The sequence below is a fragment of the Spinacia oleracea genome, chromosome 5, assembly GCF_020520425.1.
Source record: "Spinacia oleracea cultivar Varoflay chromosome 5, BTI_SOV_V1, whole genome shotgun sequence".
In the NCBI taxonomy this organism is placed as follows: Eukaryota; Viridiplantae; Streptophyta; class Magnoliopsida; order Caryophyllales; family Amaranthaceae; genus Spinacia; species Spinacia oleracea.
This window is the reverse complement of record NC_079491.1, coordinates 10,843,454-10,869,797: the sequence shown is the minus strand read 5'-3', so window position 1 is coordinate 10,869,797 and position 26,344 is coordinate 10,843,454. Positions and strand designations below refer to the sequence as shown.

The 26,344-nt window shown below is 33.8% G+C and overlaps 3 protein-coding genes and 9 non-coding genes across 16 annotated transcripts; 11 read left to right on the top strand and 1 right to left on the bottom strand.

The window, feature by feature from the left end:
• Positions 1-2,552: 2,552 nt before the first annotated feature.
• On the top strand, positions 2,553-4,374 carry LOC110798734 (thioredoxin-like 1-2, chloroplastic). Its single transcript, XM_022003924.2, has 4 exons — positions 2,553-3,239; positions 3,381-3,563; positions 3,646-3,810; positions 3,914-4,374. Exons 1-4 carry the CDS (start codon positions 3,021-3,023, stop codon positions 4,151-4,153), a joined length of 807 nt encoding a protein of 268 aa, XP_021859616.1. The 5' UTR covers positions 2,553-3,020; the 3' UTR covers positions 4,154-4,374.
• A 3,639-nt stretch (positions 4,375-8,013) lies between these two features.
• On the top strand, positions 8,014-19,350 carry LOC110799543 (histidine biosynthesis bifunctional protein hisIE, chloroplastic). Of its 5 annotated transcripts, none has more exons than XM_022004815.2 (7): positions 8,014-8,338; positions 15,974-16,105; positions 16,489-16,663; positions 17,988-18,233; positions 18,319-18,414; positions 18,513-18,664; positions 18,892-19,350. In XM_022004815.2, the coding sequence occupies exons 2-7, from the start codon at positions 16,098-16,100 to the stop codon at positions 19,088-19,090; spliced, it is 876 nt and encodes a 291-aa protein (XP_021860507.1). In that variant the 5' UTR covers positions 8,014-8,338; positions 15,974-16,097; the 3' UTR covers positions 19,091-19,350. The 5 variants fall into 5 exon arrangements, with proteins under 5 accessions (XP_021860507.1, XP_021860502.1, XP_021860512.1 ...); XM_022004810.2 differs by having other exon boundaries at positions 15,907-16,105; XM_022004820.2 differs by lacking the exon at positions 15,974-16,105 and having other exon boundaries at positions 8,016-8,338.
• LOC110799006 (uncharacterized) lies at positions 11,333-16,039 on the bottom strand. Its single transcript, XM_056829359.1, has 6 exons — positions 15,965-16,039; positions 15,190-15,342; positions 12,366-12,985; positions 12,035-12,232; positions 11,733-11,924; positions 11,333-11,639 (listed from the first exon to the last, which is right to left on the bottom strand). Exons 1-6 carry the CDS (start codon positions 16,037-16,039, stop codon positions 11,333-11,335), a joined length of 1,545 nt encoding a protein of 514 aa, XP_056685337.1.
• A 3,533-nt stretch (positions 19,351-22,883) lies between the features above and the next one.
• Positions 22,884-22,997, top strand: LOC130462299 (small nucleolar RNA Z107/R87). Its single transcript, XR_008922395.1, has one exon. It is a non-coding gene; the product is annotated as a small nucleolar RNA Z107/R87 (small nucleolar RNA).
• An 81-nt stretch (positions 22,998-23,078) lies between these two features.
• On the top strand, positions 23,079-23,169 carry LOC130462312 (small nucleolar RNA snoR31). Its single transcript, XR_008922408.1, has one exon. It is a non-coding gene; the product is annotated as a small nucleolar RNA snoR31 (small nucleolar RNA).
• Positions 23,170-23,809: 640 nt separating this feature from the next.
• Positions 23,810-23,903, top strand: LOC130462339 (small nucleolar RNA SNORD96 family). The gene has a single exon (XR_008922435.1). It is a non-coding gene; the product is annotated as a small nucleolar RNA SNORD96 family (small nucleolar RNA).
• A 73-nt stretch (positions 23,904-23,976) lies between these two features.
• Positions 23,977-24,052, top strand: LOC130462291 (small nucleolar RNA Z267). Its single transcript, XR_008922387.1, has one exon. It is a non-coding gene; the product is annotated as a small nucleolar RNA Z267 (small nucleolar RNA).
• Positions 24,053-24,124: 72 nt separating this feature from the next.
• LOC130462293 (small nucleolar RNA R44/J54/Z268 family) lies at positions 24,125-24,222 on the top strand. Its single transcript, XR_008922389.1, has one exon. It is a non-coding gene; the product is annotated as a small nucleolar RNA R44/J54/Z268 family (small nucleolar RNA).
• A 527-nt stretch (positions 24,223-24,749) lies between these two features.
• LOC130462289 (small nucleolar RNA Z103) lies at positions 24,750-24,846 on the top strand. The gene has a single exon (XR_008922385.1). It is a non-coding gene; the product is annotated as a small nucleolar RNA Z103 (small nucleolar RNA).
• A 222-nt stretch (positions 24,847-25,068) lies between these two features.
• On the top strand, positions 25,069-25,161 carry LOC130462311 (small nucleolar RNA snoR27). The gene has a single exon (XR_008922407.1). It is a non-coding gene; the product is annotated as a small nucleolar RNA snoR27 (small nucleolar RNA).
• Positions 25,162-25,199: 38 nt separating this feature from the next.
• On the top strand, positions 25,200-25,293 carry LOC130462310 (small nucleolar RNA snoR26). Its single transcript, XR_008922406.1, has one exon. It is a non-coding gene; the product is annotated as a small nucleolar RNA snoR26 (small nucleolar RNA).
• A 27-nt stretch (positions 25,294-25,320) lies between these two features.
• LOC130462294 (small nucleolar RNA R44/J54/Z268 family) lies at positions 25,321-25,414 on the top strand. Its single transcript, XR_008922390.1, has one exon. It is a non-coding gene; the product is annotated as a small nucleolar RNA R44/J54/Z268 family (small nucleolar RNA).
• Positions 25,415-26,344: the final 930 nt, after the last annotated feature.

Sequence of the window (26,344 nt, the reverse complement as noted above, 5' to 3'; positions counted from 1 at the left end):
GGTCACAATTGTTATGTTCTCCTAAGAGAAATAGACCTACATACATTTGTCACAAATTGTAAAATGGCGGGTTCGTCCGGTTTTTTAAACACATTCTTTTTCTATATTTGTAGTTTCTAGGTACCAAATAATAAAATTATGTGTAACCTTTGAGAAAAGCTATCTAAACAGTACAAACTCAATCGTTAAACGCCATTTAAATCGGCTAAATTGGCAAATACTTAGGCTCTGTTTGGTAACACTAGCTGAAGAGCTAAAACTGATAAGGTAACTAAATTGGTAAGATTGCACCTGAAATTAATAAGGTGTTGAAACTAATAAGGTAGTTGATTGCTTTATCCGTTTGGTAATTAAGTACTTGAAATTTTAAGTACTTTTAATTGACTTAATATATTTTCACTTCTATGGATATAAAATAATTATAAACATAATACTGAATTTAAATTACTTCTTAATTTTTATTTATTGTAACCGAAGTAATTGAAAATTTATATAAACGTCGATATAGTTTTAATAGTTGAAGGTAACTCATTCAAAAAAATAAAAGCCCAACCTTTCTTTCAAAACAAAATAAACAAACAAAGCCATCAACCCATAGTCGATTAAGAATATATTACATCCACCCGGATGCACGTGTATTCTCTTATGTTTTCTCCTTACATGTGAGGAGAAAATAGTACATCCGGGTATATCTAATAATTTTTCATAGCCAATTAGCCACCCACTTTGTACTTACTCCTAATAAAATAATATGAAAAACCTAGCAGAATAGTAGCACACATGACGTCTCTCTCCCCCCTTCTTCTGGTTCTTTCATGTCTTCTTCAAAAGTACTACTTCCTAGCTTCCCCCTAAAATGTGAAGACTAGCTAGATGATTAAGAGTTACTGGATAATCCTAATCAATCTATTGTCTTCTTCTGTTTAAATATTTGACATCGATATAGTAAAAATAAAAAAATTGCAACTTTAAGATACGGAGTACTAATTTAAAATAAAAATCTTATAAAATAGTAAATAATATAAAACTGATATATTTTTAAGGTAGTAAATACCAAAATTTTATAATCCTAATCAATCTATTGTCAAATATTTAAACAGAAAATTTTAAAAAAAATGCTACTATACGTATGAATTTGAAGGGACAACTATACATTATAGAATATTGATTTATTTATTTACTAAATATTCCAACACTATAACATAAGCAAGATTAAAAAATTGCAAATTGGAACATTGATTGATAAACAGTGGGCATGATTAAACCATTTTGGAGCAAATTCGATGGGCGTGCACGCATTTTTATGTTGGGTTATAATGGTGCTCATCTTATCTTCCCAGATCATTTTTAGTGGTCACATGATTATGGTTGCTTCAAGGCTCATGGACTCATGAGTCATGGCCCTTCCTTCAACGAAATCACGAGCTACGGAGTATATATTAACCACAGGTTGAGACTGTACGTGTTGGCACCACAATCATTTTCTATACTAGTTTAATATTTACCAATAAGTGATTGGATCAACAGATAAAACTATAATTCAAACTTAACCAAGTATTTAACATGGTATTAGAGTCAGGATCATAACTTGGACCTTGGACCGATTCTGGGCCAAATTGAAATGGCACGTGTTAGGGGAGTGTCGATAAACACGTTCTGACCCATGAAACATCACACGTGATTAAACTAAAAAAAGGACCTCATACGTGAAGAGAAGTGTTAAGATCTGACTCATGAAACAACACGTGTGAGAGTTCCACATTAATAAAAGAGAAGAAAGTTAATCGTTAGGGCTACTCCCATTATTACCATATGGTTTTAAAGCTGGAACCTCATTTAAACTTGTTAAGTGGACTATCTCTTGATGACGGGTGCAGCCCAGACTCGTATTTAACACCAAGGTCTTACGCTTGAGCACTCAAAACCTCTAACAATTGAAGTCTGATTTGGCTCAAACCAAAATTAGTCGGTTTTGGATAAATGGATTATCGGGTGATCTTGTATGCTTGCCCTTGCATTACTCCATGATACAATTCCTAATTTCATACTGCTATAATTTTAAAGTAAGACTTCCTAAGAGTATATAAAACGACTCAGAATTCCTAGGGAATGATAATAATTATTTTAATTTTATTTTAATTTTTGACAACTATAAAGGATAATAATTTAGACTACTTATAAAATTACAACACTATTTATCTTAAAATAAGTTGACTTTTAAGGTTAAACTTAGTGTCCGCGATATATACTATAATCAATAAGATAAGGATAAGAGGTTTTATATTTTTGAAAGTGGATAAAATTTAAGGTTTGAAATAGTAACTCGTAGAATAAGATTACTGGTGTACAAAATTCCTGAAAAAGATGAGATAATAAAAATAAAATTTTACCTGAAAAAAAGGAGAAGATAAAAAAGAAATGGATAGAAATGATCAAGTCGTGTTCATTATCATTATCCAAACCTAATTTTTGAAACTGACATCAATCCAACTCAGCCACACGCACCCCCTTTTCCATATAACTGCCATAAACGCCTCCATTTTTAATTAAAATCTGAAAAACATCAACCATAATTTACCATTTTCCACGTCACATTCTGCTCAAATTCGTTTCACTCAAATATTTTTATCATCATATCCTCAATTTATTATTATTTTTTTACTAAAAAATAAAATAAAAAGTTCTTGGATAAACCTATACTTATACCCAACAGCTTTTGGACCCGCCTCTTCATCTTCAACCTTCGTTTTTCTGTCCTCCTTTCTTTGAAATTTCCAATTTCTACCAAAAATTCTCAGCTTTTTCTTTTCCCATTGATTTTTTCTTTTGAATTTTGAATGATCCAATATTCTTGAGAGAAAAAAAAAAGTCTAAGAAAAATTAGTAGACCTTTAATTTGTTCCATTATTGCACTTTTTGATCCAAAAGTTCAAGTGGGTCTAACCTTGAATACCAAAAAAATCCGATAAAAGTAACACAATTTTTTTTCTTGAATTCTTCAAAAAAAAAAGTAAAAAAAAATGGCATCTTCTTCTTGTTCATTGAAACCTGGTTTATCTGTTTCTGGTTTTACTGGAAAAACTATTGCTAAACCCAAAACCACTCAGCAAAATCCTCAAATTCATGACTTCAAAACCACCCAAAATTTCCCAGATTTGAGTTGTCAATTTCTAGGAAAATCCCTCATCATCTCAGAAAAAAAGAATCAACCACTCTCCCCTGCAAAATTCTCTGTTCAGGTATTATTCAATTTCCCCATTTTTTCTCCCTTTTTAAAAATTAATTTTTGTAATCTCAGAATCTGGGGAGTACGAGTATTTTTTAATTTAAAATCAGGACTAATGGGTATTTTTTTTAATTTTAATTATTTGTATTTTCAGGCACAAACATCATATTGTGTAAGCAAAGCAATGAGATGGTGGGAGAAGACATTAAAGCCTAATATGATAGAGATCCATTCAGCTCAACACCTTGTTGATGAACTACATTCTGCTGGTGATAGTCTTGTTATTGTTGATTTTTACTCTCCTGGTTGTGGTGGTTGCAAATCACTCCATCCCAAGGTACTAATCGTGTATTTTTCGCCGTAAATTTAGATGGTGGACAAATTATAATGCTAATTATGTTTGTTAATTTTGGTTTCAGATATGTCAATTGGCTGAGTCAAATCCAGATGCAATTTTCCTGAAAGTTAATTATGAGGAGCTGAAACCAATGTGTCATGCATTGAATATTCATGTTCTACCTTTCTTTAGGTTTTACAGAGGGGCTGAAGGCCGTGTTTGCAGTTTCAGCTGTACCATTTCAACTGTAAGTTATTTTTAACTTAATAAAATAAATTTGGCATTGTTAATTATGATTAAATTTGGTTTATGTTACTAATTAATTAATTGCATGTGTTGTTAATTTGCAGATTAAGAAATTTAAAGATGCGTTGGCTAAGCACAATACAGAAAGGTATTGTAGCCTTGGTGAAGCAAAGGGGCTAGAGGAATCTGAGATGATTAAATTGGCATCTATTGGTGAATTATCTCTAAATTCGCCCATACCGACGTTGGCTAATAATGGATTATTAGAAGAACTTGTTTTAGAGAAGATGGATTTCTCTAATCCATTGAATGTCACACCAAATAATGCAATGTTGGTTACATAATTATTTTTTTAGCTTAAGTTTATTTTATTTTTCTTACTTTTTTTAGTTGTAAATATTTGTTGGTTTTTTATAAGTTGGGGGTTCTGGTTTTTTATTGATCCCTACAAGTTAGATTCGAATGAAATTATTTGTCAATTGTATTTTTTTTAATGGAATTTATGATCCAGATGAAATGAAATGGAAAAAAAAAAACAGATCTAAGATCATATTTTAGGTACCAATCTGTCATTATCCTTTACCACTCTTCTCTAATGATGGTTTTTTATAATTTATGTATAGGTATTTTTTTTTACTTATAACGGTTTGACTTACACTTTTGACCGGATGTAACATTAACGGTTACCGTATAATATCTTTAATTATAAGTACTAATTATAAAAATTCAACGTGTCCGCTGAAAATACAATGAGATGAATGATCCTACGTGAAATGGAGGAACTATAATGTTAGAATATGTCTTAAATTGGTCACGCTTCACTCAAATAAATCACCACGTAGATATATTGTTAGTTAACTTCGTTAAATCGAGCGATCTAGAAATAGCTATATCGAAAACTAATTCCCAATTTGCATTGGTTTAAAAACTAATTCTCATGGTACCGTCCACGTAGGATCGGGTAAGAGCTTCGTATACTTTTTTTAAAAAAAAAACAACATAAAACCGCTAACGGTATACCACTAACAGTGATAGCGGTTCTTTATGTTAAACCGCTACCACTGTTAGCGGTTCATATTATTATGCCGTGAATTGCGTGAATAATTTGCGCTGGAAAGACATAATAATATGAACCGCTAACAGTGGTAGCGGTTCTTTAGTATAAACCGCTACTGGTGTTAGCGGTTCTAACATATGAACCGCTAATACCTTTAGCGGTTTTATGTGTATTTTTTTAAAAAAAATTACGAATCTCTTACCCGATCTTACGTGGACGGTACTATAAAAATTAGTATTTAAACCCATGCAAATTGGGAATTAGTTTTCGATTTAGCTATTTATAGGAAAATTATTCCGTTAAACCTCTATATTTTGTTTACATTTTTAATTATATTCCTTACGTCCATTATAAATTTATAACTTATGATATTATTGGTACTTTTTAAACTTTCCCTTTTTAACGATGTAGAGTTGTTGAAGGGTCCATCTAAAAGCACGGGGAAGGTGGCGCATATAATTTTCATCCAATAACAAAAAGATTCTGCCACTTTACGAAGCTTGTAGCTTTCTCCATTTACTTCAATTTGTTTCGGGAACCCATCGTCACAGTTTTATAAGTCATGAGATGTAGATTAAATCATATACCGAAAAATAGTCTGTTTCTATAATAATCATGTTGATTTTGAAAACTAACAATAAAAAATTGAAAATTATTTTTTTTGATTTAATATTTTATAAAAAAAAACTAAAAATTAGAAACAAAAAACGATAACGAACTGGCCTCTAAAATTTTCTATGGTTCAAGAGCGCTTAAAACGACATGCAAATCAATGCATAGTGAGGAATGGATCGAATGAATGAAGAAGTCCAAAATTGAGGCTGCCTGGTTGTCTTCCTTGCGTCAATATTCCAAACATGGACTAATATGTTTTGATATTTCATTGAAGGAAACATGTCGAGTATTCATTCTAAAACTTGTCACTATTTTAGTTCAATTGATTTATTAACTTCATCAATATTCACCATTAATTAATATTATTAATTGTATAGATAAACTCTATAAAGGTGGAGAATGCAAGTGTAACCACTAACAAGACGTTCGCTTTTGAGTCGCTCGATTAGCAATTTAGCATCCATAGTCCGTAGTGTTAACCCCAATAATTATTTTATAGTATGGGCAAATGAGCACATAAAAATAACTATAACCATAATAACTACTGTACTCAATACTATATACTTCGTATTAAAAGACGTCTATAATTAAGTATACGTAACCAAACAAGACTTGACCTAGTGGTAAAGGTTTGGGCTCATAACTTCAAGGTTACGGGATGAAATCTCACTTGCCTTGGGTAAGGTATGAGCCCATGGCCTTGAGATTAATCAATAAAGTTTTTACAACCAAGCTATTACATGTTTCATGTTATTACTCTATATTGCAAAAAGCAAAATATATACGTAAATGTGAATGTAATTGATGTAGTAATCCGGGCATTACCCGGCTCCAAAAGCTAGTTGATAATTAAATTATGGTGAGATTTTCATTAATCAAAAATCAATATATATAATCAACTGGGGTTGCGCGTGAGTGGCTAAGAGTCTCTTGCTCTTTAACTAAGGTCTCGGGTTCGAACATTAGATATGGAGACAACCTCAGTTGGAGGAAAGCTAGCCATCCGAGTATCCATACAAACTCCCACGGAAGATTAATCGACTCGCCGACAGTGGAAGTTCGTAGTACAACCAACAAAAATCAAAAAAAAAAAAAAACCAATATAGATAAATTATAGATATATAGGCCATGTCCCATGTGCATTGAGCAGTTTGATGAAAGAGAGTAATGACAAAGTTATAGAGCAGAGAGATGCGGCGTTTGCTAGGGTTATTCACTTGCTCTTATATTATCCAATTCAAACCATTTCTGGATTTATTCTTATTCATTTTTTTAATTAAGACAATGTAACCACATGATCATGCAAGTGTTTTGGAATCAATCCGTTGGATAAGGAGATCATGATTCCCCATACTTTTCCCCTTTCTTTATTCCATAATCCACTTGGTTTATCTGACTTATACCACCGGCCTTCTTATTAGAGTTCAACCACATTAATCAATCCCAATTCGCTTAACCCAAATCTTCTTCATATACTCAGTTTAATTCACTACGCTCTCTTCACTTTAACAAAATAATCAAGTTTAGTCTAGTACTCTAGTCGGATTGATTTTAAAAAGTTATTCACTTTAACCCATTAAAAAGTATTCAAACATTAATGTCATGTACACCTTTTGATTTTTAATTGAAAATCCCTTATCTTTTGTTTCTCTAAGTTGAACATAGAGTTTTTATTACACAAGAAAATCGATGAGTTTGTGTACTATTAAAGTATTGGCCTAATTTAATGGTTATAGGTTGAGGGACTGGATACCTGATAACATGTATATAAGAATCTCCTCCCAAAAGCTCATTCGAAACAACAATAAAATACCGAGTATAATGGCTGAGTTGTGTACTAAGCAAGGTTTGACCTAGTGGTAAAGGTTTTAAGGTTATGGGATCAAAACGACAAAATGCTTACTATGGGTGGAGTAAGGATTTCCCTTATAATCCCCTCCCACTTCCAATTAGTCTGACCTGTAAAGCTGACTAAAAAACACATATGCGACATATTAGTTCAGTAACATCTTTCATCCTACTTTCTTAAAAAAAAAAGGATAAGTTGTACTTACTCCGTTCATTTTTACTCGCAACGTTTGTCATTTTCACGCATGCCAATGCACAACTTTGATTAGTAGTATTTTTAAATCTCTTTCATTAAAAATTATAAAAAGTTGATATTTTGAAAATACACATTGAGACGAATTTAACAAGATTCTATAACACTATATTTTATGTTACAGATAAATCATCAACAACAGTCAAAATAGAATATATGAATAGTGTTAAAAGTCAAAACATTGCGAGTATTAAAAATTGGAGGAAGTATGAAAGTTATATTGGTAAAATATGGCATAGATGCAAGCAAAAGTAGGGTCGATATGCTGCCTAAACAAACTGATAGTTCCACTCATATGTCGTGGCAGTGACGAGGTTGCCATTAATATTAATTATCCATAATTATTGATGTTTAGTCAATCAGGGAATCTCTTCCTCTTTGGCACTAACGACAGCCTTCACAACAACTCACACTTTATTTATCACGGTTGCTATACGCAACTCTTATTTACTTTAACACACCCCTGTAAAAAAACCAAAAGTACCCTTTACTCTATTTTTCAATCTCTCCTGCAACTCAGAATCTCTCTGAAGTGGACTCTCTACTCTCGAATTGAGAATTGAAGAACGAAAATTGAATCTCTCTCTGAATTCGAAAGACTCTCAAACTCCTCATACTTTTGGTTTCGTCCGTTCGTGAAAATCGAAGAACAGAAATTGAGAACGGTGATTGAAGAACGAGAATTGAAGAACCGTCTTCAAGTTCAACACATCAAGGTTTCACAAACAAACTCAATCAATCTCGTATAACTACAAGGTATGTGTTGTTGTTTTGCATTTTCATGCTCAGAAATTGAATTAGGTTTTCATTGTCATTAATTAGCCTAATAGATTTCAGAGTTTGAATTAGGGAATTGAATTAGGAAATTGGGAATTGAATTAGGAGTTCAAGTTAGGAATTAGGTTTCATAGAATTTGTTGAATTAGGAATTCAAGTTAGGAATTAGGTTTCATAGAATTTGTTGAATTGGGAATTCGAATTGGGAATTATTTTTCAAAGAATTGGTTGAATTAGTAATTCGAATTGGGAATTAGGTTTCTTTTGAATTAGGTTTCATAGAATAGTATTTTTTTGATAGTATTATTTTTTCTTGTTTCTTGTATTTGGGCCAAAAAGATGGAGTTGTTTCTTGTTGTTGGGGTGAAATAGATTTGTACGGCTGGGTTGCAATAGAGTAGTATGTTTTGTGTAGTTGGGATGAAATAGTACATCTAATCTCATGTGTTAGGTCTAAAGTAGATAATACTATTTCATATGACCTATCCAAAATAGGTTAGCTTATTTCATATGCTTCATCCGAATTAGACAAACAAAGAACCGAAGCATCTTTTCGATATTTACCTGTTTGTACCTGCTATTCTGGTTTATTAGTTGGAGCAAGAAATTCATTTGAATTGCTTGCTTGAACATACCCTGGTCAGATATAAGCTTCCAGGTGTTGAAGAAAAAGTAGTGAATTCTGAGTTATCATAGATTATGTAAATAATCTAGGTTTATTATGTAAATATAAGTGATTCTCTTGTATATTTGCTAGGATAGTTGTGGTATTTGATTTAGGAAGAGTGCTTACTGGATTTTGGTCAGTACCTTTGTGTTGGTTTAGTAAGCGCAAGAGGCTTGAAAAACTGATAATGATGGGGAGTGTCAATGATGTGAGTTGCTAGAATACATTCTAGATAAGGCAAATGTCTTGGAGCTAACTCCAGCTAACTGTGGTGGGAAAGTATTTGCTGAAGTAGTGTATTACTTAAAGTTTTTGCTTTGAAAAGTATTTAATAAGTGCCAATGCCAGTGAATTTTGAAGCCTGATTTCCATTGAAATTAAAACTCACTTCGAAATGTTTTTCTCTGAACCAACCACAGCAAAGGACAACAACAGATGGATAATGTGCTAACTAAGTGAATTGAGAAAATAAGACTCCCCTGAAGTAAAAAATAAAATGAAAAATCTCCTTGAAGTTTTGTGAGGCTATGTTCAAGCTTCCAAGGAGCTCCTTGACTTCCGAGGTTGTGTTTTCTGGTGAATATATCAACGCATCTAGTAATTCTGTAATGCCTGTCAAAAATTGTGCTACTTAACGGTCAATTGAAATATGAAATAGTATTATCATTCTCCATAGTAATTCTGTAATGCATGTCAAAAATTGGGCTACCCCAGTCTGAACTCTCTCTCTCCTCCTATTTTCTTAACACTCAAACGGCGGTCCGGTACTCCGGTGCTCCACCCTCCGATCAAGCGGCGGTCCAGCTTCATCTTCTATTCTTCTATGTGTTTTGTCTCCACTTTCAGCTATTTCTCCTTCTAATTCTACCTTATTATTGTTAATCTAATGTTATGGAGCTTCGTTGTTTCAATGATTCAGACCTTGGTTATTCTGATTCATATTTTCTTAGTTTCTAATTAATTCGTTCAAATTTTACTCGTAACTAATCTAATGTTGAGGTTTCCGGTATTAATTTGAATTCAGACGGCCTAGTTAAACCGAGGTCTAATTGTTTTAAACTTTTAATTGCTAAATTCGCTATTTTAACTTGAATTTGGTATTTTAGTATCTGATTCACCTAAAGAGTAAAGAGATATTAGGAAATTGTTGTTGGTGTTTGATTTTTGTGCTGCTGCTAGTGTTGATTATATCTAACATTGTGAGTTGGTGACCAAATGAATGACAACTTTTGACCACGTCTTTTAGTAGTAATTGTGAGCTGATGAGTTGAATTATTTCTTATTGGTTTGAACAAGTAGTAAAATAAATAGCACAACTACATTCAATTGGTGTAACCACGGATAAGATTATAGATAAAAGAACGGGAAAGAGAGATTAAATAGTTGATTGATGAGGATCAGAGAGAACAAAAATTGATTGATGAGGATCAGAGAGAACAAAAATTTAACGCATTTCACCCGAATATCACCCGATTCACCCGTAGGTGATGGATGGATGGAATTCGGGTGATGGGCAAGCCGGGTGATGGATGGATCGGGTGGAGTGGATGGAACCGGGTGATGGATGCGGGTGATGCTCCACCCGATCCAAATCCCTCCCATTTCCATCCCTAATTGTGTGTGCTATTTCTTGCTCTTTAAACTCAAGCATATGATTGTAACATTTGATTACGTACTTTCTTTTGAATTTTGATATATGCGTACGGTTTGGTTAATGCTTAAAACTGTTTTCTAGGTCCTGGATTTGTACTAGTATACGCCTTTAATATGCTATGGCTTCTACGTACCATGTCCTTGTTTGTTAAAAACGGATTTTATGTTGCTTAACTTGGTACAGTATTAAGGACCTGTACAAAGAGAATGCCTATTCTCTTGTTTAGGTTCTTATGTTATGTTGTCATTACTAGATCAAGTTGGATCGTAGCTTCTATGGATGGTAAGAAGTGAAGTCAAGAACTTTTCTATTAGTTTGAACTAATCGATTTGGAAAGTTCTTTGTATTAAACCCTAAACAATAGAAAACCAGACCAGGCCTGACCTCAAATATAGTCCTTATTATTAAAAAAAATAAAAAAAATATAGATTTCCCTGGGACTAATAGAATTTCTTGTCAATCCTTCGACTTAGAACAACTGAACAAGGCATACAAGAATATAGGATTCCAAGTCCCAACTAGGTTTCGGAACTTAAACTTTTTACAAATTCAAATTGTATTCTGAATTGTTGTACCCTATAAATAAAGTGTACCCAACCTTCCTTTCAATAAGACATAAATTACAAAGAAACAGTTATCTGGCTAGAAAATTCTATTGGAGTTCAACATTAATCAATAATGGCGGTAAACAATGAAATTCCTTGTGATCTTCACCCCGTGATCCTCGAGAGACTCCCGTCACAATCCCTAATAATGCTTTGTGTGTAACTCGACCTTTTAACCACATAAAAATCCGTAAAATTGTTACATGTGGATCCTTATTTTGCGACCGTTGAAATGCAGCTTTTATTTCAGTCATCTGTGATTCTAGAAAATAATGAATCTTAGGCCAAATGGTATCCAAACTTCCTGTCGATGTCTTTAGCCACGCTTTCAATGCTGCATATGCACTTTCAACCCTATATTACAAATCAAAATATAAATAATGTAAATTATGGCAATTTTCATTAATATTAATTACATTAATAAAATTATGGCAATAAAATAGTTACCTATTGGTCGTCCTGTTCCCCAAATGTAAAACATTCATCGTATAGGCACGAACAAATCTATTTCTATATTTCTCAATCCACGATGATCTCACGTAATTCAGTATTGCTTGCATTCTAGCAAATGCTTTAACCATTTCTCTATACCTTTTCCTATATATTTCGATCGTATCAGCTTCCACTACTCTTTGCCACCTTTTTATAAAAGATTTCACAATAAGCTTGTTTTTGTGATTTTCAACACATAGTTCTCGATATTTTTCTGAATATGTCTTGTGCATAAAAGATGGGACGAAGTAGGAAACACAACATCGATAGCATTCATTAGAGCCAATTCCCTATCAGTTACAATTGCAACTGGCAACTTCTCTGGATCAAATAATTGTCTTACACAGCCAAGAGCCCATTCATAACTCCCTTGTTGCTCGTCTTTCAACCATGCAAATCCAATAGCAAAAAAATTTCCAGTGGGAAGCACACTAACTATTTCTAAAAATGGCATCCTATATTAATGGCATCCTAAAAGTGCAATCAATTAATATGACATGAGGAAATAAGCGCACCAATTCAATAGCACTTGGGTGTGCAAAAAATATGTCCCTTACCACGTTTGTTCCAACTTCTTCCCGATGGTACTGCACATAATTATTATCAACAATGAGTTTCATAAGTTGTTGCATCACTGACCGACCTCCCATTGTTTCAGTTTTTAACTTTTGACGAGCATTGTAAATATGTTTTACTGTAGTTAAGATTCGAGGATCCAAATTCTTCAAAATAGCCATAATCATGTTTGGCTTGACATGACTACTCGACAGTTCTTTCACTATAGACAACTGATGTGGTTTCAACTTTGCAATAATTGCACGACCCTCGTTGTAATTAGGAAGATCATGATTGTGCATACCATGACAAACAACTACACTCCATCCGCCACCTACATGCTCCTTTGCTTGAAGTCTAAAGGGACACGACATCTTTTTTGTTCCAGTAAATTTTTCCACATCTATTGCAACTTTCGACTTGCTAAGCCTATATTTTCCAGCTCTCTCACAAGTAAGGGTAGCTTTCGCCGTTCCGAAACCAAGACCATCCCCACCTTCAGACCGAGCAATGATAATAACAATATTATGCATTTTACCCACTTCAATCACCCAATCAAGCATTCCCCTTCGAGTAGCAAACACTGTAGTGGTTGTAAAAAATTCTGTATAATCAATCGCATTCTCACTAACTTTTTCAATGTATACACCATCCTACAAAACAAGTTTTTTTAAAAGATTTATTAAGACAAAAACAAAGGAATAAAATAAAATTCACGAATATAACGTGTTTCAATCAATTTTCAAATATCAATTACTTCCTCCGTTCTACGAATATTGCATCATGTTGACTTATACACTATTCACTATTTGCCTTTGACCATCTTCTGTAATATATATGTAAGAAAATATGTGATTTTGTAAGATTCTTATCAAATATTGTTCATAATACCATTTTGTTCAATTTGTGCATAATGACATGTTCTATATTGTTTGTTGTACATGAAATCTTGTGTACTATTACATGTATTATGAGTGAAATATGGTAGACCATTTCATCCAACATATACAAAATAGTTAATTAGGTTTTGTTCGATTTGTATGGAATATTTAGTTTTGTTATGTTCAATCTGTATGAAATAGTAAAATTTATTTTGTTCAATCTATACGAAATAGTTTTTTCCATTATGTTCAATATATACGAAATAGTAAATTCTATTCTGTTCAATCTGTACAAAACAGAAGTGTCTATTTCATACAAGTTGCAAGAAATCACTCGAAAAAATAGGAAAAAGAACGAGTATTACCTCAATTCCAAGGTCTTCCAAGTCAAAAAAATCGTCAATTTCAATCCAAATACGTATTCTAATTGTATTAGAAACACGTTAAACTAAAAAAATTCAAGTTTGCGTGAACCAAAATAATATGAAAAAAGGTAGAGAGAAAATAATAAAAGTGGGTGTTAGGGTTTTTTTCAGAATGAAAAAATGAAAGGAAAAAGGGCTGCGTCAAGTAAAATGAGGTTGCGTTTAGCACCCCCCTTATTTATTTATTTTCCCTTTCATTTTTAGTCCATTTTTCCCATTATGCAAAAAAACTTGTATGGGGTACTATTTTTCGATCATAAGCATTTTTGTAGAACATCTTTAAAACATTTTTAGATTATTAAGTATTATTAATGTCATTTTACCACTATCGTCTAATAGCTGCGAATGGGGCCTGTTTGATGAAAAGAGGTTTGAGGAGTTTTTATAGGTCACATAAAGTTGTTTGGAATCATTAACATTCAGTAGTTGGTCACTAGTGACTTGGAATAAGAAAATTGGCTAAAAATCCGCTTAAGAATCAGAATAGATGGTTTTAACTACCCAATGTGTCTCCCACGACAGACGACTTCATGGGGTCTATGAAAAGCATCTCGATCCTAACCTTTAAGGTTCAAAAAGGTCACAATTGTCCGAAATACGGAGGTTATACTTCAGGTCTTTAAATATCCACTTGTACAAGGACATAAACTATTCTTGTTTGTGTTGATGTAAACTCATCAACACACAATGGCTTACCCAACTCACTTTGAAGAGAGTGAATCGCAATAAAAAAAATAAGTTCAACCATCAACCCTCAATCTAGAGAGCTCATCATCGTCAACGAGGTCATCGCCAGTGACTCGTACACCATACACAACTTTGGACCAATTTCGTAGATTTGCAAGAGTCAATCTCAAAAATTAGAAATACATATGGGGCAATATAAGGTTGTTTGAAATGGAAAGCAATAAACGCCCACTGGTTGGTCAAATAAAGGCAAAAAATGTCCTTGATTCGACAAAATGAGTTTTATAAAAAAAAATTGGCTAAAATGTCATTTAAGAACCAAATTAGATGGTTCTAGCCACCTTATATCGGGACCTCATGAAATCCATGGAAAGCATCCGGACATCTAGAATTCTAACTTAACGAATCCGGAAAAATCACAATATATTGTCCTAATTCCTAAATATAAACGCTATAATTCGGGGTAACGTTGCAGTACGCACGCAGTATATTTTTAAATTGACTTCCAATCATCTTTCCCAAATAGTTAGGCTATATAAATTAATGGCTAGACTTCTTCATTTTCTCTCACGACTTCTTTGACACCATCACTTTTCTTAAAAAAAAAATCGTCCACAAAATAGAAATTTATTTTCGCTAATTGAGCCTTATGAAAAGAGATAAATGATTGCATCTTCAATAATGTCCCTTTTAACCCTTACAGGGTTTTCCAAAACAACAAACTCCACTTATCATGAATGACAATTCCGATTACATATTGATTCTCACCAACTTAAGGGTACCCCTCTCACCTTACATTCTCATACTCCCTCTCCTCACCCTCCTCACTTTATTGGTTCATTGGTTCCCTCCTCCTCCGGGCACCTTCAAACCAAACTTTGGGGGCTTCTGCAAAGCTTCTTCAGCTAGTGCTGAGATTATCATAAGAGATAATAGTGGCATGTCATCTCCTCCGTCACCTACAACTTCTGAACCTCCTAAGCTATTATGACTGAAGCTCGTGCCCTTCGTAGAGAGCTACATGAAGCAAAAAACAAAGATATCAAGGAACTTATTATAGAAGGCGACAACCTATCAGTCTACCCCTTAGAAGTTTCACAATATCATTAAAATCATCAAATAATTTCTCATTTTGACGACTGGAAAATCAATCATATCTAAAAGAGGTAAATATATAGAGCGACCCACTGAATTGTGAATGTGAGTCATCTAATTACCACTGTTATGCATATAGAATCTTGTAACAGTCTGCAATTACTTTCCATTTTTCAAAGTACTACTCGGGCCCTATTCTTTAGAGCTGAACTGAACTGAATGCTCTTGAACTGAACTGAACTGAACTGAATGCTCTTGAACTGAAGTGTGAAATAAGTCATAAAACAGAATTTAAGCCAAAAGAGAACAGGGCCTTAGTAATATCCGTTAAACGAAGGGACTCCAAATGTATTATTCTCTTTATCTTCAAAAAAAAAAAGTTAGTTAAGCTATAGAGCTTTTTCAAATTAGCAACTTGTGCAAATCCGCTAGTTAATCTTGCTCTGGGTAGTCTAACCTCTGATATTGCTTCCAAACCGCTAATAGCTCACTAACAATTATTCGCTTCACTCTCGATTCTCCGTCTCTCCCGCACAAATCTCACTCCCATAAGCCGGCAACCACCGCCGCAACTGCAACCCATCGCCACTTCCAAGCAGCAGCTCCTTCCACTCGGCATCCTGTCATCGATCGTCAGCCTGCAGCCACCGCATTTCTCCTACTGTCTAAGTTCCATCATGAAAAGGTAAGCTTACCCTTAACCCTTTTGTTCTAAAACCTAAAATTCAAGCTAATTACTGTGGAAATTCTCTTGCTTTGCTCAATAACGTTAACTTGTTTGGAGTGATATTAGCTATGATTTGATTCCTTGGTGTTGATTTGGGGATTAGTTGTTACTTTTACACAATTGCATCATCTTTCATTTGATGAATCAAGAGAGTGCGTGTTGGGAGGTGGTGATTATTGAATTTTGCAGGTGGTGTTTTCGTAGTGTTGGTAATTTTAATTGAATTGCTAGTACGTAGATTAATTATTTGAAATTTGTATTCGGTCAATTTGATCATGTTATTGCAACCCCATTTCCAAATTTCTAGATGCTCACAGTGAACCTTGTGATTTCATTTGCAGTTCTTCAATGGCAATTTCCTTCCCACATTGTATACAAACCGCCATTGTTCCTTGCCGAAATGTTGTTGTATTTCCCAAGGTTTTGAATTGTAGATTTGGGAATGTAAAGAAGACCCGTCTCCAGGTTTTGGCATGCTCTTCTGTAGCAGATAAAGGTCTTTCCTTTGACAAGAGAGTATGTCCTAATCAGCTGCTTCTTGCTTATTTAATACTGGTTTGCACTTGCCTTTGGTGCTTACATGACGTCGTAACCTGGTGTGTGTTCCATGTTTACAACCCGACCCTAAACTAAGTGCTGTTTGAAGTTCTATTCTTGGTTCTTAGATACCTTGTTTTAGAGAAGTTATTTAATGGTTTAGTAACACCATATAAAGTATAAATCCGTAGTTTCATCAATAGAAAAACACGTTTGGATTACCTGCTTCCAGACAAGTTATTGATTTATAATACATCCGCTCCATTTTTTCTGACCTTTAGCTACTTTTTTTGGTTCCTTTTTACACAGTATCTGTCACAATATCAATGCACAATCGATATCAATACACAGTATCTGTCACAAATAATGCATGCTGCTACTGTCTTGCTGATAGAGAAAGTGAAAGGATGAGGTCACGGTGTTGAAGTTTAGTTTCCTGGTCGTCTAAAGGAATTTTGTCCCTCATTGATGCAGCAGTGATCCGTAAATGTTTAGTCAAGGTTTAGTGAATAGCTTACTGTTAGCGCTGCTGTTACAACTGTATAGTGAACAAAATTTTATGGTGATTTTAGTATACTTCATATGGGGTTTATAAAGAGCCACAAAGGGGAGTGATCTAGACGGTATCATATCCCGTGTCTTGGCTAGCTTCCCCCAGGACTTTTGGTGACTTAAGTTGTGTTAAGGTTTCCTATATACTTCTGATATTTATCTTGCAGGTGTCCATTTTTCCAGTAGTTTGCAATGGTAAGTACTACGTATTGAGTTACAGCATTCACTGCATACCTCATGAGAGTCAGGACTACTATAAAAATTGTCTGGTTTCTGATTTATCTTTTCATTCCTAGGCTTCTGCATGGTTAAGCCATACAGTAGTGGTTCTTTGTTGATATCGTACACCGTTTATATCGTTTTTAAAAGAAGAATTGCTGCTAGTAAGCTGGGTTATGTTCCAGTTGCTTTACTTATCTAAAGGACTAGTTGTTAGTTATAGATTGGAGCATGTTGATAGTTACCTTTGTTCCATTTAGCTTCTTTTGGTTGCTGCAATTCTTTCTTGTGTCTTTAGTTCTTTACATGACCATTACTAACTTCCTTGATCAGGCTCTGCCTGCATCCTACGGAGTACATTTTTTTTTGTTCACATGTACTGTCTCTTGCTAGAGTTGCTACCTTAGCAGTTTGAACTCATCTGGTAATCTTTGCCTTTTAATGTCGTGTTTTCAGTAGCTTTTGTGATGACATCCTTGTCCTTGTTTGTTATTTTGTTTGTGTGTTTAATTGGGAAATGTGACAATTGTAGGTTGAGACGTTGGTTGACAGTGTCAAGTGGGATGATAAAGGATTAGCAGTAGCTATAGCTCAAAATGTTGATACAGGAGCTATTTTAATGCAAGGCTTTATTAACAGGGATGCACTAGCCACTACCATTTCTTCCCACAAAGCAACTTTCTACAGCAGATCAAGGAAACAGCTGTGGATAAAAGGAGAGACATCTTCTAACTTCATCAATGTGCATGACATCTTTTTGGATTGTGATCGTGACTCGGTAGTGTTATGCATTGCGATTTCTATTTGATAATAGTCCTGGTTTTGTCGTATGGTTTGCCTATAAGCACTCATTTGTGTCTCAGATAATATACCTGGGGAAGCCTGATGGACCAACTTGTCATACTGGAGCTGAAACTTGTTACTTTTCTTCCGTTTCCAGCATTGTTGAAAATTCTCAGGTTTGAGCTGTGGCACAGGCAACTTCTCCAGTTATTTATCTGCTCAGGGTTTTGATTTTTGGAAATTCAATATTTTTATTGCATTGTATAATCTTTAGGCTGAAAATGACATACTGGCCATGACAACATTGTACTCACTTGAATCAACAATTGCTGAGAGGAAAGCTGAAATAGAAAGAAAGACAGAAACCAAAGCTTCATGGACAAAGAAGTTATTGCTTGATGAGAAGTTGCTCTGCTCTAAAGTCAGGTTTGTGACCTTACCTACAACAACCTCAATCATATTGGTTTACATTCATTGAATATAGTTAACCTAAATTCCAAACAAGTAGAATGACAGGCAGAATGCCTAGGAAAAAAAAGTTTGAACCGTTTGCTGCATGAGTTTTAATTAATCTCCTCTTCTAATGTCCTTTTTAGAGAATAAATAAAAACGCTTAATTAGAGGGTTATGGGTTCCCTGTGACTTTACCTCAGGGAAGAGGCAGATGAGTTGTGCCGCACACTGGAGGACAACGAGGATAAGTCTCGAGCGGCTTCGGAGATGGCAGACGTGCTTTATCATTCGATGGTTCTTCTGGCCCTTAAAGATGTGAAGATGGAGGATGTCCTTGAACTCCTCCGAAAAAGATTCTCAAAATCAGGAATAGAAGAAAAGAATAGTCGCAAATCATGAGACTTAAGTATTGAACTTATTGCCTGCGGATATTGTGATCTACTCTCTACCACAATTCTTCCTTATGGTAATCGACAATTTTTAGGCGAGCCCTAGTTTGATTTACAATGTGGTCAAGTAGAGTTTAGATTTCTGTAGTTCCATGGGCATATGAAGCTCATTATGTTGTACTTCCTTTATTGTGATTATCTGAATAATGTTAATTGTTGAACTTTGGTATTAGTATGATGGTTTGATCAATATAATGACTTGTGTGTGGACTGTGGAGTATAATTAACTATTCGTTAGTCGCTCTAATATGATACAGGAGATTTTATTCAAATAGCAATAATTTATTTTATTTCCACAGTTTCACATCACAGGTACAAGGAGAAGAGGGGTATCTTTACAGGAATAAACCCATTATTGGTTTCCCTATAAAAGGGCATACATAAGCTTAAGTATAGTGTGTTTTGCTATATCGTGTTTATGAAGTATATGTCTAGATTGCAGGGCTAGCAGCAGGGGAGCTAACAGGTAAGTCATCTCCTGTGCATTTGGCCAAACATTTAAGGTTTTTTTGTCCACAGGTAGAAATGCATTGGAGCATGTCTGATGACGACCCCGTTACACACTTTCCTGCACAGCCAACAATGTCGCCTCCACAGTCGATAAAGCATTCAGGCATTTGTTCAGCAGAGATCACTGAGAATAACAGTGAAGTCATTGCCAGAACACAGACGACGAATTTTGCTACCGAATTCATACTGTCAACTCTTTTTTCTTCTGTTTCTCGTTCGTCTTTAAGAATGTGTTTGTTTTGTGTTGTGCTGTGTTGGAAGTTACTCCTGGACTTACAGGTATATATATTAGTCCTGCTGCATGAGTACAAGAGTATGTTGCATATGGGATAGTTCCTTGTTTGATCACCGCGATAGTGTGATACAGTTTGTCTCTTTTAATTGAACTCTTTTGCCATTGCGTGTAGCCTTAAAATACTGTAATATGTGGGTGTTTTGGCTTGGTTGTTCCATCTCTTATGCCAAATATTGTTGTCATTCTTTTCATATTACTAATTCAAATCATCCTATTGACATGATAAATTAGTTCTATGTTTATAAGAAATGTAGTAGTAAACTAGTAATGACCCCCACAACAAAATGGAGGAGTAAAAGTAATCCGTAGTAGAAGAGAGACATTGTTTTAAATGTTACCATTTTAAAAATACTCGCAAGTGAATATTCATACAAAACTCCAACGAGTATCTATCTATCTATAGATTATATTAAACTAAAACAGACATCAGGAATGACACGTGTCACTTTTAATGCAATTTTTTTTGTCCAAAGCATTTTTTATTTCTTTACTTTTAAAAAACTTACATTATCTTTTTTTTTAAGGAAAGTAAGATAAAAATGAAATTAAAAATATAATTCAATTATCATAAATGTTACTACATAATATATTATTGGAGGAAAGCTGAATCAATATTATTTTTTCTTTTATGGTATGATTTTATTTCTGTATTATTTTAATTTTTTAATCTGATAATAAATTTAAACAATATTGATAAATGGACTTCTAATGTTAGTCTATTTCTAATGTTAATATAATACCTGGGCATAGACAGCGTGAAGGTAGGATATGGAGGCCTCCTCCTACGAATGTCATGAAGGTAAACGTGGATGGGGCGCTGTTTAATGGGATTGGAGTAGGACTAGGTGTGGTGATCAGGGATCACGATGGCAATGTTGTTCGCTCAGCGTGTTAGAAATCTATTTATCAAAATGTACTCAATTTAAACTTTGTTGCACTTGACTCTCAGTTATGCTCAGGCCTTTTGGACAATTATTGGGTCAGTTATTTCGGGTTTTGTTAACTTTGTTAGATCGATCTACAAATACACAACTATAATCCTTAAATGTTTACTGTAATATGCAAATTTAGTTCATTTGAATGTTTTTTTACACAACTTTGAATTTATACTTTTTCATATATCATTTTTATTTCCGCTTTCCTAATATTACAAGTCTTTTATTTAGTTACTATGAAAATAATAAATTATTTTAGTAGGAACCACCGTGCATTGTACGGGACATGATCTAGTATACTATATACCTAGCCTATCAAATCGAATCAAATAAAACATTCGTTTAGAAAAAAGTGCAGTTGTTGTACATTACTACTAGTTAGAGGTGAGCACAACAAGTTATCCTGTCAAAATTTCAAGAATCAAAACCGGAACTTGTTGCAACGGGCTCTTGAAAATGAGAATCGGATCAGGAATCTATTGCAACAAGTTTCTAAAAATGAGAACCGGAACCAGAATCTGTTCCGATTCAGGGTACCCTGACATTATAAAAGTTGATATAAATAATGCTAATTTATTGGGGGGGAAAAGCTACTTTATGGTTTGGGTTTTAGTTTGAATTTTTATATAGCGGGTATAAATTGCAATAAATATATTTATATTTTCTAAAAATTAGCTTGGATTGTTTAATGTTTTGGGTATATGAAGCAGTTTATATGCTTTGGTCCCTTATTTTGGGTATTTCGTATTTCATATTAGAATTGTTATGTACAGGGTACGCATAAGGTACTCATTCAGAAAAATTGAGAACTGAAACCTATTGCAATAAGTTAATAATTTTCTTACTCGAAATCGGAACTTGCACAACATGTTTGGTTCAAATCCAGGTACTCTACATTTTGTTCACCCATGTTACTAGCCATTATGGTTTCCTCCTTTTTTTTCATACCGCTAAGTTTGGTTTATATACTACTCCGTACAAAATAAATCTAACAAATACATATCAAATAAAACACCATTTAACAAACGATCCTTCTACGTAATTAGTTTTTATGCTTTTTTCATATTATTGATTAAGAGTGACTCCAGTGGTTGAGTTGGGACTTGTTTGAAATTTGTAAGGCTTAAGTTACTATCGTGATGATTGGAGTGTTTTTGATAAAATAGCTTGGAGAAACTAATTTGCTTGTGAAAAAAACTCTCTAATTGGGGTAAGTTATAATTAAAATAAATTTAAAAATAAAAGGTAAATTAAAAGTGACCAGTGGCAAGCTAGTTTGGTAAATTAATTTGCCATTGGGACACAAACTAATTAGAAGACAAATTAGCTTAAATTCTTAGATGACATGACAAGCTAATTTAACAACTAGATTATCATTGGGGTTGCTCTAATATAATTTTCTTTAAGGAGATCTATCTATCTACTATTACCGTAAAGATAACTAATCTGATTTTAAAAATTAGACATATGCTTTGATCTCGTATAAATCTTTATCTGACTAAGAATCTGCTTGTTTCAGAAAATGGAAATGTAAGAAATTGTAGTGGAAAATGTGGCATCCATCTTTTCAAGCTCAGTGTTTTTTATTGAAAGTTTTTTTTAAAATATTTTCCGTTGAAACAAACAAAGCTTAAATTAAACAAACAAAGCCTAAAACTCCACTTACTTTTTCTTTTCTTTTGGGTGATAAGTGTGTGAAATAAAAATCAGTTGGGTGTTTCGGTAAGATATGGGCTAATAAAGGCTGGGCTAAACACCTGTTACAAACTACAGTACTCCAATAGATCCAACTGTCTATAATTTCACACATTGAAAAACCCAAACTTAAACCCTAGAAAAACCCTAATTCACCTCAATCCCTCTCTCCTATAAATTCATATCCCAGATCTTTCTACATTCATATTCACCGCCGCTCTTCTATTCATCAATCTTTCTTTCAATCGATATTAGTCTACAAGTGTTTCCTTTTGTAGTTTTGTTTTTAATTAAAATTTTCGGGGAAGAATTACAGTGACGACTCACAAAATTCAAGCTCAACAGACCGTATTGCAGGATTTTCTCACTCTTATTGGGGATGAATCTTTTGCGTGTCGACACACCCGCTGAACTGAGTAATTATCTCTCCCCAATTATCTTTGTTTTCAATTTATTTTTACAAATGAAACCTTCGATTTCAGTTAATTTTTATGGATTATTAATAGATGAGGATGATCCAATGAAATATATAATCCAACACTTGATCCGACTCTTTTTGAGTGTGAAGTCAATTTTCATTGTTCCTGAATCTTCTATTTCAATTATTTTGTTTCATTGATTTTTTAAATGTTTTTTGATTAATTTTATGTGACGGAGATTTATCCGAAAATCTCATTTACAATTAAAAATTGAGGCAAATCTAATGATATTTGTAAATCTCAAAGTAAAAACGTCACAAATTAAGTTCAATTTGATGTTGAGAATCCGTCAGGATTTTCCGTTAAATTGACGGTCTCATATTCCATTGCCTTGAGTAGCGGCGTTGCTGCATTAATCTTTTGGGACAGGCCATGAGAGTCGACATTTCCTGATTTTTATTTAAATCAAATTACTTGTTTTTTTCTCCAATTGATAGAGTTAATCAACAATTTAATGTTTCTGAATCTGCTATTTTATAGAATTTCATTTGTTCTAATGTGACGGAGATTTATCCGAAAAGTCTCATTTACTAATTAAAATTGGGGCAAATCTATATATATTTGTAAATCCCAAAGTAAACGTCACTAATTGAGTCTGATTTGATGTTGAGAATCCATTAGGGTTTTCCGTCGAATTGGCGGTGTTATATTCCATGTCCTTGAGTAGCGGCGTTGCTGCATTTACCTTTTGGGACAGGCCATAAAAAAGTCTACATTTCTTGTTTTTACATTAAACATAATTAGAACTATTTGATTAGCCTGGGATGAAATCAGTTAAAAAACACCATCTTTCGGGACTGAGTGGTCTTTTCAAGGCCTTGTTGACACAATTCTGCAATTCTGAGGCTATTATTTCGTAATTTTGATTTGTATTCAGTAAATAATTTAGTTGTTTCTGTTTGATTGAGCTAAATATACTGCCCTGTAGCCTATGATACTTGATAAATATACTTTGAGTAGTAAAATACCATGAAACCACTTTCAATCTGAGGCTTCTTTTGGGCATTCTCTATTTATTTAATATAGTAATTTTCTGTTTTTTAAAGTGTCACAATTAATTGAAATTAGTGAGTGCAAATGATGATAAAACTAGACAGGGACATCAGAAGCTCTTAATGAGTAATCATCTATGTTGAGTTGTCTTTAATGGGAATCTCTTTGATGCGCTTTACTAATTTTGATGATTTAACTCTGATTGTTTTTAATTTAATTATGGGTTTGTGAATGTTGATTAAGTTTGCCAATGATGTTTAAAAGTAATATATAATCTCAGATTTTAAAAAACTGATGAAAATCTCTAAATTGTCACTACCTCTGAGGCATTCTTTGTTTTGATTTGATTTTGATTAGCCTTATGATTGCATACAAGAACGGAGATATGAAATGTTGTCTCTTGTTGTAGCTAAACCGTAATTGATTGTGCTCCAAGAGCTTCGTATGTAATCAATATTCTTATGCTTCGGCAATGAAGGCTTTTCGATGCCGAAGCTGTTTATTCTTTATGTTCATTTTGTAGTATAGAACGGCAACAAATTAGAGTCTCTGATTCGCTTATGTTAATAGCGTCTTTAGCGCTGTACGTTGCCAAGAGTAGGATGGAATTGATATTCTGGCATTTCCATTATTCTACAGTGGTTGATGCATTCAGATGTTCTGACATTTGGTTTAGTTTAGTTGAATTTTATTGGTAAAGAGATGGAAATGATGATTATTTCCCCAGATGATCGACTTTGAAATCACTGAGCGTTTTAAATTCTCATTTATGGGAATTCAAGCCAGATTTCTGATCTGTCTTTTTAACCAATTTGTGCCAAATTGACATTATCTACCATCAATGTTTTGTTGTTAGTTTGGTTTATGAGCTGATTAATAGCTAGAACAGGAAGGTAATTGGATTGATGTACAGTAGAGTGAGGACTGCAGTTGGCGAAGAATTTCCAGCAGTGTTTGATCAGGATGTAGCAATGTTGACAAATAACAAGATCGTTGAAGATTTAGAAAGGATATTGTTAATGTTGGATAGATGATGTGCTAATTAAACTGCGTTATCTTCCTGCAATTTCCTTACAAAAGGAATTGAAGAAAACGTGTTTTACTGATATCCAATGATACTCGTTTTTTTCGAAAATGTTGAGATATAAAGCCTGGGCATCAATGAAGATTGAATTCCTTGTTATCCTTGCACAATGATTGTTAAGTGATGAAAATTAAGGGGGAAAGTTTGAAACCTGAGATGCTCAGCTGTTTTTAAAGTGACTGGAATGAAGGTGAAGATGATGATAAAACTAGACAGGGACATCAGAATCTCTTTTGAGTAATCTATGTTGAGTTGTCTAAAATGGGAATCTCTTTGATGCATTCTCAACCTTAGTCTAGTTTAATTTCTCTGTGGTCTTCATTTTTTTTAATTAGTCTTGTCTATCGTCTAAGGCGACATTGTTTGTATACCTATGTATATTATGAAATGAAGGAAATTGAATTAGTTTATGTATTTTGGCATTATTGCGATGCGATATTTCTCATTACAATATTTATTGTAGGCAAAATAGTCCTTTATTGCTTCCACGAGTGACCATATTCAAATTCCTAAAATCCAAATCAATTTCTTGAATGTCTATTACTTGTTTTTTAATCTCTATTTTGGTAGATAGAGAATTGGATTCAATACTTTCCAAAATACAATTCTCCCAAATAACAAAGCAATAAACCACACACTAATAAGGAATGATAGTTTCTTCGATCATCTTTAGCCCTAACAATCATTCGAGATTTATCAGGGTCAAAAATAGATATCTTGAGTGCCCTATGGTTTCGTGTTAGAATGGTTTCTAAAGTATTTGCCATGTACTTCAGTAAATAAGGAAATTAGAAATGACATTGGGCGTCTGGATCCGAAATGTATAAGGTCGACTTCGGATTAGAGGCACTTAACTGTGATTCTGATCCAAATTGGCTTTCTAACCTCACAGGTTTAGGGTTTGGAAAATTTTCATATACCCTATAAGGACATGCTTGGATTGAGGGTAATACATTAAGGGGTAATAAAAGTCAAACTAAAAAATATAAGGTAATTGAAGGTGATGATGAGAAGATGAAGTGGTGGCAAAGAAAATAAGCTAGTGTTGGAAAGAAGAAAATAAAAGAAAAGGGGGAACAAATACCCTTATTATGGAGGGAATATTTACCCACCTCCCACTAGGGTGATTATTACCCTCATTTGGGGGGTAATAACTCCCTCCCTTCCTCCCTTCTCCTCACAACACCACCACTACCACAACTTCTAATCACAA